The sequence below is a fragment of the Coccidioides posadasii genome, chromosome 3 (genome assembly GCF_018416015.2).
Source record: "Coccidioides posadasii str. Silveira chromosome 3, complete sequence".
In the NCBI taxonomy this organism is placed as follows: domain Eukaryota; kingdom Fungi; phylum Ascomycota; class Eurotiomycetes; order Onygenales; family Onygenaceae; genus Coccidioides; species Coccidioides posadasii.
In genome coordinates, this window is record NC_089409.1 from 5872771 (window position 1) to 5893159 (window position 20389).

Genomic DNA, 20389 nt, shown 5'->3' on the forward strand with positions numbered 1-20389 from the left:
CCCGGTGAAATCATTGGAGAGAAGGGAACTACTGACCTACTCCTAAATATGTGTGGAATATGAATACGCTGTACCAAACTATTGTGTGTTGTACACACTATTAACAAAAGATGGCTAGTAAACCAACTACATCAGTGTATCATTGAACATCTGCCTATTGAACCTGATGTGAGGTGCAGAAGCTCAGGGTTGAGAGCATACCTGTTGACATTTGCAATGGCCATGAACTTTACCAAGCCAAGCCATAATTATGTAGTCAGATTCAACCAAATGTATGGAGAAGTCACAGACAACACTGTTTGAGCATTTTGAATTCCCGTATGTACGGAGTCCCCAGTAGCAGCAGCAGCAGCAGCAGCAGCAGCAGGGGTTGATTGATCTGCCTACACAAGGCTGGAGCTGGTCAGCCCACAGCCGGAGTTAAGTTAACTAAAATGTGGAGTTGGTGAGCAACTTCGCCAGTCCCTATCGGAGGATTCTTCCTATCCAGGCGGAGCATTGTGCGGAGAATAGAGTCCATACGCCACACATTTTAAGTGGCTCCAGATACTGGTAAAGGGGCGCATTAGTAATGTCGTGTCTTCTCTGCCCTGAAAAGAACAACCTGTCCTTATCTTCGGCCGCAAAAGTTCAAAGTTCATTGGGCAAAGCTATAACAACCTCTGATTTCCCCAAATCCTGACACAAACAGCCCTCTTCTCCAATGCTTGGCTGAACAATTGAAGCCTTTCTTTTACTACTGATCATTCCAAGCCATCAATTCCTTTGTTGCATCTGTGCAGTGGTCGGTCAAGATACCATTGACGCGTCCGTCCTCGCACTCGAGCCTTGACTTTTGAGCGAGCCGAGGGGTTTAATCTACCCAAGATGTACCAGTTGCGCCATCTCGCCCTTGGCCTGGCGGGCATCTGCTTTGCAACTTCCGCCTTCGCGGCTGATGACGAGTCTAGTGTCAAATCCCTAAAGGCTGATAATTTCAAAGATTTTATTACGCAACACGACCTCGTCCTCGCGGAGTTCTTTGCGCCATGGTGTGGGCATTGTAAAGCCCTTGCCCCAGAGTACGAGTTGGCTGCGTCTGAGTTGAAGGAGAAGAATATCCCGCTTGTCAAAGTGGACTGCACTGAAGAAGCCGCGCTGTGTGAAGAATATGGCGTTGAAGGCTATCCCACACTGAAGGTATTCCGCGGCTTGGAGTCAACAAAGCCCTACAATGGTGCTAGAAAGTCGCAATCGTATGTGATGAGCTTTGACACCCCTTATTCATCTTGCTACATGTTGCTGAATTGTCATGGCTAGGATTGTATCCTTTATGATCAAACAGTCTCTACCTGCTGTGTCTAAGGTAACATCTGATACCTTTGAAACTATCAAAGGCCTAGACAAAATAGTCGTTGTTGGATATTTCAAAGAGGACGATAAGGCATCAAATGAGACCTTCACCTCCATTGCTGAAGCGTTACGCGATGAATATCTTTTTGCAGGCACCAATGATGCTACATTGGCGGAGGCTGAGGGTGTCTCACAGCCAGCAATTGTCCTATATAAGGACTTTGATGATCGCAAGGACATTTTTGTCGATAAATTCGACAAAGAAGCAATAACTCACTTCGTCAAAACTGCTAGCACTCCTCTTGTCGGCGAAGTTGGACCTGAAACATATTCTGGCTACATGGCTGTGAGTAATGATAGCTTTTCCTGGCAACATTTAATTAGATCCAACTGACCTTGCGGTGAACGTCCTCTTGGGCTTAGGCAGGGATTCCTCTTGCTTATATCTTTGCAGAGACGCTGGAAGAACGTGAGCAATTCGCTGCAGACCTGAAGCCTCTCGCTAGAAAGCTAAAGGGCGCTATTAATTTTGCTACCATTGATGCGAAAGCTTTTGGAGCGCATGCTGGAAATCTCAATCTTGACCCTGAGAAGTTTCCAGCATTTGCTATTCAGGATACTGTGAAGAACACGAAATTTCCTTATGACCAGACCAAAAAAATTGATGAAAAAGACATCAGCCAATTCGTCCAGGATGTTCTTGATGGAAAAATTGAACCCAGTATCAAGTCTGAACCAGTACCTGAATCCCAAGAAGGGCCCGTCACTGTCGTGGTTGGTCACTCATACGAAGACATCGTGAAAAACAACGACAAGGATGTATTGTTGGAGTTTTACGCCCCATGGTGTGGGCACTGCAAGGCGTAAGCCCCTCATTCTCTATCATCTCTCATGCTTCATCTCTGACTTTCACATTTAGCCTCGCACCTAAATATGAACAGCTAGCTTCGCTTTATGCGAATAATCCCGAATTTTCTTCAAAGGTCGTCATTGCAAAAATAGATGCTACTGCGAATGATGTACCCGATGAAATTCAAGGCTTTCCTACGATAAAACTTTACCCTGCCGGTTCGAAGGATTCTCCTGTGGAATATCGCGGAACGAGAACTGTTGAAGATCTTGCGAACTTTATCCGTGATAATGGAAAATATCATGTTGATGCTTATGTCAAGGGACAAGTGGAGGAGGGAGGCGATGTTACTGGCAAACCGAAAACTGAGACCGTCGCGTCCACTGCTTCAACGGAGAGTGGAACACCTGCTTCTTCGAAGCAAGCTGAGGCCACAGTACATGAAGAACTGTGATGGCTCCCCAAAAATTCACTCTGGCGCTTTGTTTGTGACGTGATGCGTTTTTTTTTTTTTTTTTTTCGCCCCTTTTTGAAGTTCCCAGTTAGCATTCCGGGCTCAATATGACTGTAATGCTCAATTCCCCAGCACTATTAACAATGCTTTATCAGGGAGCATGACAAGCACAATAAATATAACTGGTTTCCCTTTTCATCGTCTTTTGTGTTAATTTATGGCTAAAATGGATTTTGCTATGTTGATTGATTGTTTGTTTTGCGAACCTTCAAGCTTCAGTCAAACAAAGTATATTCACGCTACTTTTGGTGTCGCATCAGTCCTGGCAGTGAGTGCTATCCCTATATACTCATATTAAGATGCCACCGGCATGCCCTAGCTTATCATGGTTTATGGTGCTACTTCCAGTCTTTGTTCAAAAGTGGAATGAAGTTAATAGAGTACTGATAAAGTAGGAATAGCTCCTATTATTGGACACTTTCAGTGTATTTTCCCAACACAAAGCCGTTGAGACTGCAATAAGTGATGCCATACCAGCACAACTTGCCTGTTGGATTGTGAGGGAACAGAGTACCTGAGGTTGAATCATCGCGACCCCTTTAGTTTGATTTTATATCTTGAACTTGGGCTCTGTACAATTCAAAATGGAGAGGATGAATCCTGTATGCGTGCACCAAATTCACTTCACGGAATCACTCCATTAACAGCCTCTCTATGTTGAAGATCAAGTGCCCAGGTTGTCAAGGCTTCGGATAACAAGCCCATTTTCTTGAAGGTAACTCTTAACCTCAGAAACACTGAATGTACCACGATGAAACTGGTCCCATATTAGTTTGCACCCACAGTTATTTATGCCGTTGAATGGGATCTCCACATACCATACCAGCACCGAGAGCAGCGTCGGCCGTAGTTTGTTCAAAAACATCTTTGAAATGAGCTGGACTACCGGCACCACTGGAGGCGATGATGGGTATCGTCGAAAATGACTTCACGTCTCTTATTAATTCAAGATCAAACCCATTGCTTGAACCATCCTTGTCGATACAATTTAGTAATATTTCTCCAGCACCCATGGCTTCCACAGCCTCAACTAATTCCTTGACATCGATGTCCCTCCCTTCTCGGCCTCCCTTAATGGTACATTCATACCAGCAGTACCGATTGCCCCGATCATCTGGGTACTCTGTCCAGATTGTGTGGTGCCGAGTATCACTTGGGCTTGAAACGTACACGCGCCTCGGGTCCACGCTAACCACTACGGCTTGATTTCCGTACGCACCTGATATCGTCTCGATGGCTGTAGTGCCAGAAAGCCGTTTTCCCGATGCATGGTATTTTTCAGCCGCAATCACCGCATCTGAGCCAATGCTGACCTTGTCAGCTCCTGATTTAAAATACATTGTTGCGACATCCAGCGCAGAAACAAATGCGCCGTCAGTATCAACAGTGTCTCTTATTCCCCCACCGATTGTTAATGGGACGAAGACTGTCTCCGCTGTTTGGCGAAGAATTTCAAGCATCGGCGCATCGGCTAGCGGGCAATTGCGAAAGGACGTAATGTTCAAGAAAACGATCTCGTCTGCGCCCTGTTGATAATATTTCCTTGCCATATCAACTGGCTTCCCAAGATTCCTCACCTTGCCACGGCCGGCGTCGTCATTCTTCTCGCGCACATCATATTTATCTCCTTTTGTGACCACCAAATCACCTTCATCGTTGGCTCGAACATCAAGGCAAGCAATTATTCGTCGTGTGAGGTCTCCGGGCACAAGCAACGTCGGTGAACACCCAACAAGACCATTTTCCCCGGCCAAAAAAGCGTGTAATGTGCGCAGGCCAGCGGCACCGCTTTTTTCCGGATGAAATTGAGTAGCAAAGACATTTTTTCGACTTATAGCACCAACAAAGGTCTCGTCTACGTACGTGGCCGTAGCTACGGCCCATTCGCCGTTGCTAAGCAGACCGTCTCCATAAGGAATTGCATATGAGTGCACGTAATAATACCTGCTCTCTGGATTCAGACCGAAAAATGTCTGTGGACTGCCTTGACTGATTTTTTCGCACTTTGCTGAATTCCATCCAATATGGGGAACGCTTTTGTTTGAAGAGTTGAATCGCGTCAAGGTCGCCGGCACTAGGCCCAATCCTTTGACTCCAGGAGCCTCAGCGGATCCCTGACATAGCACTTGAAGGCCAACGCAAATTCCCATAAATGGTTTGCCGGACTCTATGTGTTCCCTGATGGGTTCAAGGAATCCGCCCTTTGAAAGCTGTGTTACACAGTGGCCAAAATGTCCCACGCCAGGCAGTATCAATTTCTAAGTTGTAGTCAGTCGACATATTTTGGCATTCTCGGTTCACTTCAACTACGGGGTACAGGGTACGGGGCACTAACTTCGGCTTTCTTCACGTCTTCAGGGGATTGAATCCATTCAACCTGATATCCTAACTTTTCCACAGCATTGACAAGCGATCGAACATTCCCGGCTACATAATCAAGAAGATGGACTTTGGACATTTTTTCCCTAATGTACGAAGTACTACTTACTGGTTCCCTAAAAAACAAAAATTTGGTAAAGGAAAAATCGGCTTTCCGCCTTGGGCTGCTGGGTTTATCGCCATTGACTCAAGGAATTCCACATACAGAGGTGTGGACCAAAAGCCATTTGCTTTCGCTAGGAAGACTTGGCGTTTTACCAATACCAGCCCCTCACCAAAGTTACATGGTACAGTACGGACTTCCCCGGCGCGCTCCATTGGTTTCAGCTGGTCTCACGCCGCATGCGCGCTGGCCGGTCTTCATGCCCTGTGCCAGTGCTCTCGATCGCAGCAGGTTCGCGCTCCACAGGCACACCATTTCCACGGTGCCCTTCAGGGTCGCCGCGACTATTTGAAGGCCAGTCTGCCTGTCCTCTTTCCCACTCCTATCCAATGTCGTTTGCAACGGCAATCTCTCGCAGTCCTTCCTCCCTTTGCTCCTCTGCCCGCCTTCTGGGTGCTTCCTCACTTCTTCTCCCTGTTGCAAGGCTATGGGCGCTCCTCAAAGGTGGGTTTGATCCGTACGTGATAATTATCTTTTGGATGTTTGCCTGATACCCCGGCGAGAGTTTATTGAATGCACGCTCCGTAAGGTCAGCGGCAATCTTCTTGAGATTCTCATCAATGCAATCAGGGAGTTGCGATATCAGAGATGTGGAGCGGTACTTTAGTTTCTTGGCATTCCTCTTATAACTATGTGTACTCCGTACCTATCTTGCCGACTTTCATCAAAGAGAGAGAGGGATGAATGAGCAAGCATAAGAGCCAATGCCAATATAACGATATTCGTACCTACATTCCGTGTCCAATATAGTGGTACCTTTGATGCTTGATGCCCTTGCTTCCGCTAGACATTACAGATTTCACAACAGGAGTCCGTTGTAATCCCTACGTTGAGTGGCTAGCTCGATGGGGATGTGTCGCTTCAGCGCCACATAGTAGATTGAGCGAAGCACGATTCCCGACATTCTGGTGCCGAGTGGAGATAAGGAGAGTATGTTGAGAATTACAGGTAGTCAAAGATCCAGAAGGGAGTGAGATATCTATCTGTAAAGAGAAAGTTTAAGTTCTATCTCTGATGAGACAGCAGAAAAGTCGATTTAAATATCCACAAGGCATTGTCAGCGCTGCAGCCTTCCCTCCCCTGTACGAAAAAATGTTGGCTCGGTCAATATGCGAGTCGCCTTGTGGTTCAGCCAGTGTTTTAAAACGATGCTTCGCAAGGAAATCGTGCAATCAGAAGCTGTGCCGCAAAACTAACAGGTCAGCTTGACTGAGTTGATCCCTTCCATGCAGATAGGTAGCCCAAGCAGGCAAACAAAGGAATGAATATGTCTCTCATCACTCGCACCAAGAAGGGCGAGCTTCCATTGGCTGTCTTGAAGTCTTGCATACGAGAGACTCAAGTGATTTCAAGGCAGGGTAATGGATCCGATACGCCCGTGATGAATCAATGCTCATCCTGTATTCTCCTTGCCAGCTGATTGGTTCTGAGAGTTGTCGCTCCCTCCTTGTTGTGGTTAACGTATCCTAATGAAATGTGCTAAGATCAAACTCAGGCAGCGGTGCAGAAAGATTATGTTGACATGCATAATTTCCTAAAGAGGAATTTTGGTGAGAGCCTTGCATACTTTTCCCAATTGTTGTGATATTGCGCCGATTGCTGTCGACTCATGAAGACCAAGCCAACTTTTTTGCCCCAGGGATGCCTCCCTGCCCACAGCCTCGCGCACTTCTTGCGCTAGCCAATTGCCAAATACCATGTAAACTCCACCAGTATACCGTGTCGGGGGAAAAGGAGGGTTGCCTGAGCTCCCTGGCCCAATGGCACAATAGGGCAGCTTGATACCACATTTGTTGCCAGGAAGTGTTCGACTCACGCACTGAGAGCTGGGTACTGCTTTGCAACGCTCAGGTCATTACAAGCGGCTGAATTTCGCACGTCCTAATGGAGACGCTGACCAAACACTATGGGAAGGTATGCGGCATGCGAAATGAAGGAGATTGGACAATTGCAATGGAAGCAACCAATATGTTGGACCAGCAGAAATGCTGTCATCCAGCCTGGACTAAACCTGACTGGACGAGCATATGGTTGGGGGCTGAAGACATCGACTATATGGATGAATTTTTGTTTTTAAGTACCTGGAGGGATTCCTTCCTGTGTCCATTGACGCAACCTTCTCTCGAAATTCGCTCTCCTCCATCTGCTACCTCTAATGAGCCATAACCTCCGACCAGCACCCGCTTGGCCTTCTCTCTCTTGGTCACTAAGCGGGAGCGAAACGAGCTCCTACACGGGGATTGACAGACATGGGCGGGGATGGGCGGGGTGTAGATTGCTCATTTTCCGGTAAAAGCCGTAACCACTCAAAGATGGCTCTAACGCTCCGTACATTGGCGTCACGATCATATGTGGGCATCTCTTTTCCATCGTCATCATCATCATTGTGGTCCAAGTCCCCGCTTGCTTCGGCGGCCCCACTCATCCCTGCAATCCTCTGTAAATGCCACTGCATTTCAAGGAGGGGCCAGCTTGGTAGTGGTAGTTTGTCAGGGTCATCTGTAGTCAGAGAAAAAAATATCCCCTGAAGCAATAGGCCTGTATTCCGGCTCACCATCTTCCTTATAAGTACCTGTAGGGACTGGCAAACCACGTCCCCCATACTTGTACAAACCCCGGGACGTTGCTGGCTCTGTAAGAAGATCAATTTCTTCTGTCTCATGCGAGGGCTTCGGCTGCCAATGGAATTCAACTTTTAGTTCTTTGAGATCTGCAGAGAGCTCTTTAGGTCGCAGGGCGAAACGACCAGCTCCCCAGAGAGCGTGTGGATGCTTATCAAGGCTGATCATGTTAAAGCAACCATCCTTTGGTGCCTTCAAGTCCCGTGGGTCACTGAATATCTCCTTTTTTCCACTGTTCGACACGTTCCTCCTCCCAAAACAAACCAAGGATATCCCAGAATCTCCCGACTGCTCTTGGTTCACGCCCAGATGCTTTTATAAGGCTATGCGTATAAATATGCGCAGTATCCGGTTCCTCCCATCCAGTAAGCACGCACTTGCTCTGATCTCTTTCTTTGCACTGTTGAAGACCCGTTAGCAAAGCCCACCCTAGCTTTGTGAAAATTGACAAACATTACGGCTCGCTGTTGTTGAACGATCTGTACCGGAGGTTGTAGTATTCCTCGCACTTAAGTTTTGCAGCCCTAATGAAAATTCAGCTCAGAAAAGAACTTCTCCATGAGGACAATGATGCGCAAACTCACATCGGGCTATCGCCGAATCACAATCCTTAATTGTCGGTTCCAGGCAAAGTTGTGCTATTTTGGCATTTGGGGCCTGCTGCACAATAAGGACCATCTCTTCCAGTTTGGATACGTCCGCGACTTGACAGAAGGCCCAAAATGGAGGTGGCACCTGCTCTCTGCATAACTTTTCTTTGAGAACCGCCTCAGTTGATGTAGAGCTGCTGTCCGCCTCTCCGAACGCTCATTCCAGTACTGGTTGTCGATATCGGATAAGGGCACGTTTGAGGGAGCTGAATGAGAGGCCATCATGTCGATGAAACAAGTGCAGTAATGGGATACAGTTCGTACTGCCTACTCGAGTTTCTCATGTCAAATGAGCCAGGGTGGCCTGACGGCCTCTGCCAATGCGATCCCTAGACTTCCCACAAATGGTGATGGACGGCATGGTGACGGTCACGGACGTATGGGCTTAAAATAGCGTTGAAGAAGGACGCTCTGAGTGGTCGGACCCAACATACAGACTATCCCCTCGTCCGTCCCTGGGGAGGTAAGTGGTAAAATATCAAGACTTTACTTTCAGCTAGCCTTAGTTTGGTGAGGAGGATTCCATTCTATCATGGTATGAAATTCCTCCCAACATTGAGACTTCAAGCATAGAGCCACCTCCCTGCATGCTGTAATGAGTGGCAAGATGATGATATTCGACGGAGACCGTCGGATCTCCTGAACTATCCCCTCGTCCGGTCGCCAGGCAAAATTAGCGCCTTGGCACCAGATTACAAACTACAAGTATTAATGGCGTTTTTCTGACCAATAGGTTCACACACTAAAATATATGGAATCTATTGGTTAAGCAAAACATGTTCATACCTGGTTTTCATGTTGATTTTCAAAAACACGTTTTCACCTTCAAATCTGCTGATCCCCTACCACCACAACAATCAAATACAGATCTTATTCATTCACAAACTACAGAGGTGCGTCCCAGAAGTCTTTGCCGCGCTAGTAATTAGGCTAGTACCAGAAATACATTGAACCCCACCAAATTAGTATGGATCAGCCTGTACCTTTGATTATGGATTCATTCCTCCTCTTGTACGGAGGTGTGGAGCAAAAGTTCCCGGAAAGCTTATACAGACAATACTGTTTTACAAATACCTACTACCCCACCAAATTTGCTAGGAAACTCAAAGTACCCCTGAAATTGACTAGTTACTCTCATCTGAATCCTGTTCCAAATTCTCTCAAGAATCCTCTCTACCCAAATTATATAGAGCAGCTAGAGCTTCAGCAGCTTTCAAAGTCTTTAGACCAGCTGCCCAAGAATCTGCTTTAAGATTCTGTTATTAAGAGAGCTTTCTCTTAAGCTGTTGACTCTTTCATATATGAGATATCTTATAATCACTCTCTCTATACTCATTATCCTTTTTCAAGTATATAATCTCTTGAATATGATGTGAAATCTACTTAATTTACTATTAAATCTTTACTTATAGCAGCTCTTTTCAGACTTTTTTTAATTTATATTCAGCAGTCTTAGATTCTTGTAGAGTATTTTTAGCAGTTGTACATTACTTAAGCTACATTCAGGCAGACTCAATTATATTCAAATCTGATGAATTGTCAGGTTAAAGTAAGCAGTTAATCTTGTATATATTATAAAGCTTTTGTTAATAAAAATAAATATATGCTGGAGCTCTATCTTCTAGAACAACAGTATTGAGTTGAAATTCAAGACATTTCTTAATAAAAGAAAATAATTTGACAAGAAGAATCTTCTGAAATGAAAAAAGTATCAGATTAGCTAGAGAATTTAATAGTAAGATAATAAAATCTTAATATCTTCTGATATCTATATTAATTAACTTCTCTCTTATCTTATTGAACAAGCTTGCCAGTTTTTACAGTAAATTTGAAAGTTAGCTTTCTTCTATAATTTAAGTGAATTTATAGATGATGAATTCTATTAATAAGCTCTTATTTCTCTCTTGTCTTTATCTTACAGTCAATATTCAAGATATTTAATTTTTTTTAAGCTTAATGTTTGGCTGCTGCAGTCTTTAATTTCTAAATATAACAGAGTTTCTTCTTCTTGTATATAAAGTAGCTCCAAAATATAAAGTCTAAGAACTTCTTTTATTATTAATGTATACAGATAGAATCATAAGCTTCTGAAAATCTTCTCTATATATAAACTGCTTTTCTTCTATACTTAAGAACTATAGAAGTTTTATCAGTTCAGATAACATTTTTTCAGTTCTCTAAAATTTAGTTCTTATAGACAAGATAGAATCTGAGTTTTTTTTTTCTTGCAGATTTAGTTAGATCTGATTTTCAAGTTAGTTTGATAATAATAAAGTTATGTTTCTTAAGAATTTGCAAAATATTTAAATGAGATATATCAGCTTTAAATATTAGAATCTCAGTAGATTTCTCTCTTTCTAAGTAACTCTTAGTTACAAAGATAATGATTCCAGCTTTTTTAATACTTATTTTCTTTAGCTGGTCTGGTCTAGAAGCATCTTCCATATAACTGAGAGAAATTTGAGAATTATTCTTGAAATCAAAGTCATGGTCTTTTGCTTGCTTTTGAATATTATAGGGAGTAGAAGAAGAAATCTGGAGAGTATAAGAAACATCTAAGATAGAAATTCTATAAGAAATCAAAGCAAGAGCTTGAATTTGTGTAACAAGCTTATTATGAACAGAGATTTCTCTGGAAGGCATGGTGGGCAGATTTGATGTTCTGAATTTGAAGAGATTTGAAAAAAGATAGAAGCCAGGCTGTTTGTTGAATAATAGAAGATACCTACTACCCCACTAAATTTTGATAGGGCAGCAGGTAACTGCAATACATTGTAACAAAATAGAGTTTCCAGAAACTTTTGTTCCACACTGTGAGGATCGTATGTGTGGATCAGCGTGACAATGAATCTCTAGGAGGAATATACATGGAAAAGAGTATGTGAGGTAAAAGGTCTGTATTCTGGCAACTATGTATGACTTGTAAACAAGATTGCCACTGGCTCCCAGCAAGGGGTTTGCACAGTGATGGCCTTTTATGTGTGCTTGCAAGCATGTGACTTAGTGTCTCACAAGAACACATGCAACTCCCAGCAGCTTGCAAGCTGAGGCCTCTGGCCTTCACAGGTGCTGTTTGTCTGTGTAAGGGGTTTGTGGTGAATCCTTACACACACCTCTATACATCCTCTCAAGTATTCATATCTTCAAGATGTAAAGCTGCTAGAGTCTCTGCAGCTTCTTATTTACTAGTTAAGCAATCTCTTTCTATATTCTGCTGTTTTGAGATCTTTCTCTTTAAATGCTGATCTTTATACTCTTGAAAACTTTTATAATTACTTTTTCTATACTCATTCCCTCTCTCAAGCCATATAATCTCTTGAATGTGATGTGGAATTTGCTTAATCTACTGTTGAATCTTCTCTTGTAAAAGCTTATTTTAGACTTGCAGCCAAACTTTCTTTGCAGTCTTGATTTTGTGTAGAGCTCCACAAGATTATTATTATTATTATTATTCATTATAGTCTTATGCAGTTAGTAACTATGAAGACTACCTAGCAGCTTATCTGTTAGAATTTATTTAGTGTACATTGTAGAAACTGAAAAAAGAGAAAAATCAAAGTATTTTAAGGCAATATGAGATGTTCTTTCTTCACAAAGATCAAATAACAGATAGTATATAAAATGAATTTCAAAGAAAAACAAAATTCTTGTAAAAGTATAATACAAATTAAAGAAATAAAGTTAATATATTTGAGAAAACTACTGTTTAGTAGTTATTCTAGTACATTTCAGAAATAAAACTAGTTATTTTAGACCTAATTCAGTTTCAAAAATAAAATTTAAAGATAGTTGGAAAACATTAAGTTTTTATTGAATTTTTCTTCTTTCAGTTTAATAAGCTAAGCAGTCTAATAGTAGATGCTTTGAATTTTCAATACAATTGCAGAAATAGTATAAGTTGAAAAAGTAGTCAGATAATCTTATTAAATAAGATCTGAAATATGCTTGACCAAGCTTTAATTGATAAATAGTTAACTATATCTTTTTAAATATAAAAAGAGCTGATGCTTTTCATCTGTAAGAATCTGCCTGCAAATCTCTTACATGAATAAGAATTCACTTGCAAATCTCTTATATAAATAAGAACTTGCTGTAAACTCTTTATACATATTGTGTGTGACTAGGAACCTCCCTAGATTCTTTGAAGTTTGAAGAGTATCAAAAAGCTCAAAGAAAGCAACAACAGATTGGAGATAGTAGTCAATAATTTAATAGTGCTCTAGTTAAGTGAGCAGTTTTGCTCTGATGACAAAGAGTTTCTGTACAGATATATCAGAGTTAGGGCAAGACTATCATGCCTTCTCAAAAGTAGTAAGATCAGGTATAATTATACAGTATCACAAGACTTTAATGATATAAAAAGTAATCAAGATATAAAAGTATCTGATTCAAAGATATCTGTAAGATAGTAAGAAAAGTTAATTATAATGAACAAGTTTATCAGATCTCTGGTAATAAGTATTCTTATATACATGATACTCTCTAGTGATAATCTTGCTAAGCTATTCTATTCATTTTATTATAGTACACTTGCTATATTCTTCAATCAGTTCTATTATGCTTAGTGCAATCAGTCAGCTTATCAGTTTTATTACTGATTATATGACTTCTTATTCTAAGGTTTCTTCTTAATAATCTGTAACTCTGTCTTGTCAGATCTCATTCAATTATTCTGTGTCTCTGACTGCTATGCTACAAGATTCATAACATCATTCTCTTCTTTTACAGCATGTTATCTTCAACCATTCTGCTTCTTGTTTCTAAGATATAAAAGAGTGTTCTTTTATTCTTTTTCAGGCTTTCAGATTTTTTTCTTATTTTCTTGTTCTTAGTGAGTGTCTTGATGATTCTCTTTTCATTATATCATCTGCTTCTAATATTTGCAAGAATAATCTTCTTTTTGTCATTAAGTAATCCAGATTTATTATACTTTCTTCCTGCTCTCAGTATTCTTTACTGAGTAAGACTTGTCTAAAGTCAAGTTATTCTTCTCAGTATAGCAAGTATATTTATACTGATTATTATTTTATTCACAATAATAGTTCTTCTACTACTAATTAGCAGAAGCTGTTCAAGACTCAGAATAAGCTTGAGCATATTAAGTAAGAAATTCTTTCTTATCTTCTTTATCTTCAAAAGCAGAAAAAGTTACTTTATAATCAAGCCAGTAAATTTCTTGAGTCTGAATTAAAGTTTATAAAAGATCTGAAACATCTTAAGAAGAAGAAACAAAAAAGAGTAGCTGAGCAGATAAAGATTCAAAACTTGCTTGCTTTATTAAATAACTTTTCTTTCTCAGATTTTCTTTCATCTAGTATCTGTTCAACTTTATATTCTTGTTCTTCATCAATCTTCATAGGCATTTCTTTGGTGTGTAGCAGTGCTTTTTCTAATAATGAGATATGAAATACTGGATGTACTCATATCTTCTTGAGTAGCTGGAGTTTGTAGTTGACTTTTCCAATCCACTTCATGATTTTATATGGTCCCAATTTTCTGAAATCAAGTTTTTCACTTAATTATTTAGTTTTGATATTTCATTAAATTAGAAATACTTTTTCTCTTTTTTTCAGAATAGATATCTTCTGGTGTCTTCTGTTATAGTAGTGCTTCATTCTCTTATTTAGGAATTCAATGTCCAGTTTTATCTGGTTTTACAGTTCTTATAGTTATATTGCTATAAGTTCTGCTTCTTGAGCTTTTTATTATGCAGTTCTTAACTATTTCTGTATTTCTGATTCTCTGCTATAGTTTATATAGAATGATATTATTTCTGTAGTGGTGTTCTTTACTTTATTATAAGCTAATTATGTCATAAGCAATAGTGTAACTTAATTATTCTGTTGATAGTTAACATATTCTTACAGATATTGCTTTAAGATTTGATTTAGTTACTCTGTTTGTCCATCTGTCTGTAGATAATAGACTGTTGATATCTTTTGTTCAATTCTCAATTATACCATCAGTATTATCCAGAATTTGCTTATAAATCTGGTGTCTTAATCTGTAATTATCTTTTCTAGCATTTCATAGTTGGCAAGCATATTTTGCAGTACTATTAGTACTGTATCTGGTGCTGTCATTACTTCTCTGAAAAGTATGAAGTATCTATACTTCATTAATCTGTTGATGACCACTAGTATTGAGTCATACTTCTTCCCTTCTATATTCTTTGAATTCAAAAGTTTCATGATGAAATTCATTGCTATAAATCTCCATAATTCTCACAGTTACAGTATTGGCTGTAGCTTTTCATATGATCAGTGTTTATTAGCTTTGCTTTATGCACACATCTTATATTCTTTAACATGTTGTTAAATATCTGTCCACATTTCTGGCCAATAGTAGGTTCTCATAATTTTCTTTATTATTTTATTGATCTCAAAATGTTCTGCAGTAATTATATCATATTCTTGTACCATTACTTGCTTTCTGACTTCTCTGGGTACATATATCAGTTCATAATATAGTATCATTTCATCTTCTTTCTTGAAGTTGTCATTTTCTTTATTAATTTTTTTCATATATTCATCTTTCTTCATTACTTCTTTAATCTTTTCTTCAATATTCAATTCTTCTGTAGTGATTCTTGTCACTTTCAACATCTGTTAATTCAGAATCATATTCTTTATTTCTTTTAATTTTTTAAAGAGTGTTCTTGAATCTTGTTCTTTTCTTATAAGATTTAGTCTTTAGCTTAATATGTCCACCCAGACATTTTCAGTATCTTTACAGTGTTATATTTTGAAATTATAGTGTACCAGTACATCTGCATACCATCTGGCTTGTCATCTCATAAGCTCTTTGATTATCATAAAGTATTACAGATTGTTATAGTCTGAAATGATTTCTGTCTGGTGTTGATTTTCTTGTAGTTCAATCTTCTATTTCTTTAGTGATACCACTATTGCAAGTAGTTTCTTGTTATGAATATTATAGTTCTGTTCTGCCAGTGTCATTATTCTAGCATAGCATGCAACTAGTTATAGTCTTTCTTACTTATCTGATTGTTGTAATCTTCTCATTATTGCACAGTTCAATACATTCATGTTAATCACATATTTCTTTATCAGATTATAGTATTATCTTATTTCTTCTTTTCTGAACTTGTCTTTTATCACTTCAAATGCTTGTTGATACTTTATTATTTATTTGAATACTTTATCTTTCTTAAATAACTAAGTAGTCTCACTTTCTTCAAAAATTCATATATGAACTGTCAGTAGTAATTCACTAGTTTATAAAACATCTGAACTTCTTTGACTTTCTTTAATATCAGCTATTGTAGTATTTTGTCAATTTTTCCTGACTCCATTTATATTTTTTCTGTTAACACAATGTGTCCAAGGTATCTAATTTCTTTCTTGAAGAAATCACACTTCTTTAGTTTTGCTAGTAGATTGTATTTTTATAGTTTCTTCAGTACTTTCTTGACTTTTTCTATATGATTCTTTCAGTCTTCTTTGGTGAATATAACCACATTATCAAGATATGCAATGGCAAAATTGTCTAGATACTCTTGTAGTACATTGTTAATAAGTGCTTGAAATATTGCCAGTGCATTTATTAGTTCAAACAGCATAATATTATATTCATACAGTTCATACTGTGTTCTGAACACTGTTTTCCATTTGTCACCTTCTTTAATTTATATCTGGTGATAGACATCTTTAATATTAATTAGAGTAAACTATGTTACTTCTCTCAATCTGTCTTGCACTTCTTCAATTAGTGATATTAGATAGCAGTTCTTGACCATGATGCTGTTCAACTATCTGTAATTTACACATAGTCATGAAGTTCTGTCTTTCTTTGATACAAACAGTATTAGATATTCTGCTGGTGATATCAACTCTCTGATATAATCTTTCTTGAGATTATTCTTAATGTATTTCTTTACTTCAGCTGATTCTTTCTTATTTAATCTGTATATTGATAATTTTGCTGATTGTTTTCTGTCTTGTAATTTTATCTCATAATTTTAGAGTTTATGCTTTGGTAAACTGTTGTTCTGATCTCTTTCTCTGAATATATTAATATATTTCCAGAATTCTTCTGGTAGAGTTTTCTTGATTTTTTTATCCTGATCATTTTTTTATACTCACAGCTGCATCAAGTTATTGAGATTCTTTGTAATCTGATTCACTTTGTCATCATGAGTCAGATTTTTATGAATCTTTTCTGTGTTGATTAATTATTTTTTATGCAGTATCTTTTTGTTAATCTGACTTATTACAGTCAGTGTCTTATCTAAGTTATTTCTAAGTGTAGATTTCTGATTGTAGTGTACTGGTTCAAGAAAGCATTTACAGTTTGTCAGTCTAATCTTTTCTTCTCATTAGTTAATTTCTGGATTGCATCATTTTAATCAAGAGTATTCTAAGACTATATTATAGTTTTCTAGATTCATTACTTCAAAACACACTTTCTTATAATATTATTCTATTCTCATTCTAATAAGATATGTCTCTTCTTCAACTCTATTAAGAGTTTCTCTTCCCAGTTTCAATAACTGGTAGAGATATTTCTTTATTTACTTCACAATGTCAGCTTATTCAGTGAATCTTCTATTAATAAATAGTTCAGTCACTTCTGAGTTTACTAAGATCACTGCACACTTTGATTCAAGTAAGATTATTATAACTCTGAGATGACAGATTTGTTTATTGATGACTAATAATTTTACTTACCTATTTATACTGCTTACAGACTCTTATTCATGACAGCTCACTCATTTCTCAAATTAACAAGAGTTATCTTGAGTGTCTGTTTATGTATCTTGCAATTACTTCTATCAGTACACTATTACTTGTGTATTTTCTATACATACTTGTTGTCTTTGCATTCTGTACAGTTTTCACATTCTTTTAAATCATGCAGAAATCTCATTATTTTTCAAAATCTCTTGTCTTTATGAAATTTATATTGGTATTCATACTTAAATTTATTATAATATAAGTGATTCAGTTCTTTTATCTCTTTCTGTTTTTTATTCCAGTGCTGTTCACATGTTATTATTACTAATAATCTATTCTCTTCTTTACATGTGGTTCAGTGTAATTAGTTATCTCAGATTTATAATATTCTTGCTATTGAGTATTTTACTTTTTCAGATGTCACACTTTTCATAAGACTGAGTTTCTTCAAGATATTCTCTTTATATTTCTCAAATTCTAATATTTTTCAACTTGATTCTTTCTTCAGCTTTGGTGTAGTTATCTGTTCTTTACTTAATTAATATTTTTCATTATTACTGTTGTCTTATTTCTGGGTCACTTGCAACTTCTTCAATAATTATAAATAGTATTTATCATTCTTTCCATCTCTGTGAATATAATAATTATTATTATAGCAAAAGCTCCAATGAATTCTGGTATAATTCAAGTGTTTCATGAATAAAATGTTCTGTAGATCTGGCATTTCTTATTCTTCTTTCTCAGTATCACATCTGTAATACTGGCAATCTTTAATATTATAACTATAGTCTTTATGATACATGAAGTCTTTTATAATCCATGTTCATCATTCAAACTCTTCTTATTGTCTTTGGTGAAGCTTATATAAACATTTATAGATCAGATATTAAGCATGTTTCTTGTATTTTGAGTTTTGAATTTCATTTATTTTCTGTTTGTAGTGGTATTTGCAGTCAAGTGGTCAAATTTCTTAATCATCACTTGATTTACTTCTTATTCTTACACATAATTCTTCACATAACTCTTATTTTTTATCATCTAGCTGGTTTCAGCATTTTAATTCATCTTTCAGCTGCTGGGGTAGCTTCAGATAGACTTTCATAACTTATTCTTCAAATATCTCTCTAAACTACTGTTGAAGTTCTTCTTCAGTTTGCTCTTTCTGAGTTATCACTTAGAGATATTGTTGAACTTCAGAGTTTTCTCTATTTTTTTTTGAGATTACTCTAAGTTTCTTGTCTCTTTAATCTGCTTTCTTTATTCTGCATTGCTTTGCTTGATGTTCTAGCTTAGCATAATAAAAATATAATTTCTCTTTCTTTTTTCATTCTTTTTCTTTCTTATCAAGCATGTTAACTTTTGTTGTGTCCAGCTTTATGAATATGTATCTATAGAGATTCAGTTGTACATGTTTGTTCCAGCCTCAACTTTCAGTATGGTTCAGTAAACTAAATCACTTTTATAATACTTTTTCTTGCTTTTTTATCTTTTATTTGTAAAGTCAGTTTTTAATTCTGACTGTCACTTTAATTATCTTGATTAGAGTGCATGATTATTTCTTCAATTATATTATTTCATCTTTACTCTCATCAAATAGTTCTTGATAAAAAGTGTCAGCTAAAATCTTATTATTCTAATCAGTATTAACACAGACTTGCTTGAATCTTATAATATAGTCTTGTAATAATGTCTTTTATTATATATAATGTAACTGCTGAGCTATCATATTTCATTTCTCAACTTCTTTAAAAGTGATTTTCAATATCTGAATAAAGATGTCATAATTATTAATAATCTTAAGTATATTATTATTCTGATTAACTTTATTTTTTTTATAATAATTCCACAGATAGGTGTTGAATCAATCAAATACTGCTCCACAAAGATATGATACTGCTATTATTATCTTGTTCTTATTATTGCTAAGTTCTTTGTCTTTCATATCTATATAGATGCACAGTTATCTCAAGAAAGCTTATAATTTTTCTTGTTTGCTCTTGAAGAATTTTAGTGAATTAACTTTAACTTTATCTTTCTTTTTCTGTTGTCTGATAAATAGAATAGTCATGACCTGGGCCTCAAGCTACTTATTATAATTTTTTAATTTATAATTCTACTCTCCAAGCTTTTCAGTAATCTGTTCAAGCTGCAAGATTCTATTTATAAGATCTTGAGTATTGATAGCTAGTGCTTTGAATGCAGATATAGTTTCTATATTTTATTAGATCTTGATATGAGATAGGGGTCATATCTTTATACTTTAATGTGATACAGAAAGTTCTTTCTTTATATATAATCTTTAAAGTCTCAAATATATTCTCTTCTGAGTCAGAGATAATCAATATATTGTATGTGACTGGAAATCTCTCTGAATTCTTTAGAGTTTGAAAAATATCAAAAAGCTTAAAGAGAGTAATAATAGATTGAAGATAGTAATTAATAATTCAATAATACTCTAGTTAAGTGAGCAGTCTTACTCTGATGATAAAGAGTTTTCATATAGATATATCAGAGTCAGAGCAAGACTATCATATCTTCTCAAGAGTAGCAAGATCAGATATAATCATACAGTATTATAAGATTTTAATAATATGAAAAGTAATCAAGATATGAAAGTATCTGATTCAAAAATATCTGTAAGATAGTAAGAAAAGTTAATTATAATAAACAAGTTCATCAGATCTCTGATAATAAGCATTTTTATATATATGATGCTTTCTAGTGATAGTTCTGCTAAGCTGTTCTATTTATTCTATTATAGTACACTTGCTATATTCTTCAATCAGTTCTATCACACTCAGTGTAATTAGTCAGCTTATCAGTTCTATCACTGATTATATGACTTCTTATTCTAAGATTTCTTCTCAACAATCTGTGACTTCATCTTGTCAGATCTTGTTCAATCATCCTGTGTCTCTGGCTGCTGTGCTGCAAGATTCATAACAATACAGATAAACCAATACTTACAAAGATTAAAAGTCTTGACTTTCTATATAGGCTATTAAATCTTACTTTGGCAGGAGGAATAGCAGCTTCAATCTCTATAGCATAAATTGAAAAAGTTTTAAAAGCTTCTAGAATCTTTCTTAAAGCAGACTTTTGAAGTTTTTCATACTTATTAAGTAGATTTTTTTAATTCTTCCACCAGATCTGAACATCATAATCAGCTACTGAGGTAATACAA

General features: G+C 37.2%; 5 protein-coding genes across 5 annotated transcripts; 1 reads left to right on the top strand and 4 right to left on the bottom strand.

Annotated features, from left to right (window-relative positions):
* Positions 1-557: 557 nt before the first annotated feature.
* On the top strand, positions 558-3016 carry PDI1 (protein disulfide-isomerase precursor). Its single transcript, XM_003070307.2, has 4 exons — positions 558-1235; positions 1300-1678; positions 1756-2195; positions 2252-3016. Exons 1-4 carry the CDS (start codon positions 868-870, stop codon positions 2634-2636), a joined length of 1572 nt encoding a protein of 523 aa, XP_003070353.1. The 5' UTR covers positions 558-867; the 3' UTR covers positions 2637-3016.
* HIS7 (Histidine biosynthesis bifunctional protein hisB) lies at positions 2866-5245 on the bottom strand. The gene is made up of 3 exons (XM_003070308.2): positions 5032-5245; positions 3515-4954; positions 2866-3453 (listed from the first exon to the last, which is right to left on the bottom strand). The coding sequence occupies exons 1-3, from the start codon at positions 5152-5154 to the stop codon at positions 3361-3363; spliced, it is 1656 nt and encodes a 551-aa protein (XP_003070354.1). The 5' UTR covers positions 5155-5245; the 3' UTR covers positions 2866-3360.
* Positions 5246-5560: 315 nt separating this feature from the next.
* On the bottom strand, positions 5561-6029 carry D8B26_006890 (uncharacterized protein; the record flags this gene model as incomplete). The annotated part of the gene is made up of 2 exons (XM_066125326.1): positions 5561-5867; positions 5971-6029. The coding sequence occupies 2 exons, from the start codon at positions 6027-6029 to the stop codon at positions 5561-5563; spliced, it is 366 nt and encodes a 121-aa protein (XP_065981408.1).
* Positions 6030-7253: 1224 nt separating this feature from the next.
* On the bottom strand, positions 7254-8027 carry D8B26_006891 (uncharacterized protein; the record flags this gene model as incomplete). The annotated part of the gene is made up of 2 exons (XM_066125327.1): positions 7254-7737; positions 7793-8027. The coding sequence occupies 2 exons, from the start codon at positions 8025-8027 to the stop codon at positions 7445-7447; spliced, it is 528 nt and encodes a 175-aa protein (XP_065981409.1). The 3' UTR covers positions 7254-7444.
* A 40-nt stretch (positions 8028-8067) lies between these two features.
* Positions 8068-8537, bottom strand: D8B26_006892 (uncharacterized protein; the record flags this gene model as incomplete). The annotated part of the gene is made up of 3 exons (XM_066125328.1): positions 8068-8259; positions 8313-8383; positions 8444-8537. 3 exons carry the CDS (start codon positions 8535-8537, stop codon positions 8068-8070), a joined length of 357 nt encoding a protein of 118 aa, XP_065981410.1.
* Between the last annotated feature and the right edge of the window lie 11852 nt (positions 8538-20389).

What these genes read in the sequence shown, in the direction of transcription:
- HIS7 (XM_003070308.2), bottom strand. Translation starts at nt 5,154, where the DNA reads ATGTCCAAAGTCCATCTTCTTGATTATGTAGCCGGGAATGTTCGATCG. An exon ending in AAGACGTGAAGAAAGCCGAA is followed by an intron (nt 4,955 to 5,031) that starts GTTAGTGCCCCG and finishes ACTACAACTTAG; the next exon opens with AAATTGATACTGCCTGGCGT. An exon ending in CTGCTCTCGGTGCTGGTATG is followed by an intron (nt 3,454 to 3,514) that starts GTATGTGGAGAT and finishes ATATGGGACCAG; the next exon opens with TTTCATCGTGGTACATTCAG.
- PDI1 (XM_003070307.2), top strand. Translation starts at nt 868, where the DNA reads ATGTACCAGTTGCGCCATCTCGCCCTTGGCCTGGCGGGCATCTGCTTT. An exon ending in CATATTCTGGCTACATGGCT is followed by an intron (nt 1,679 to 1,755) that starts GTGAGTAATGAT and finishes TCTTGGGCTTAG; the next exon opens with GCAGGGATTCCTCTTGCTTA. An exon ending in TGGTGTGGGCACTGCAAGGC is followed by an intron (nt 2,196 to 2,251) that starts GTAAGCCCCTCA and finishes TTTCACATTTAG; the next exon opens with CCTCGCACCTAAATATGAAC.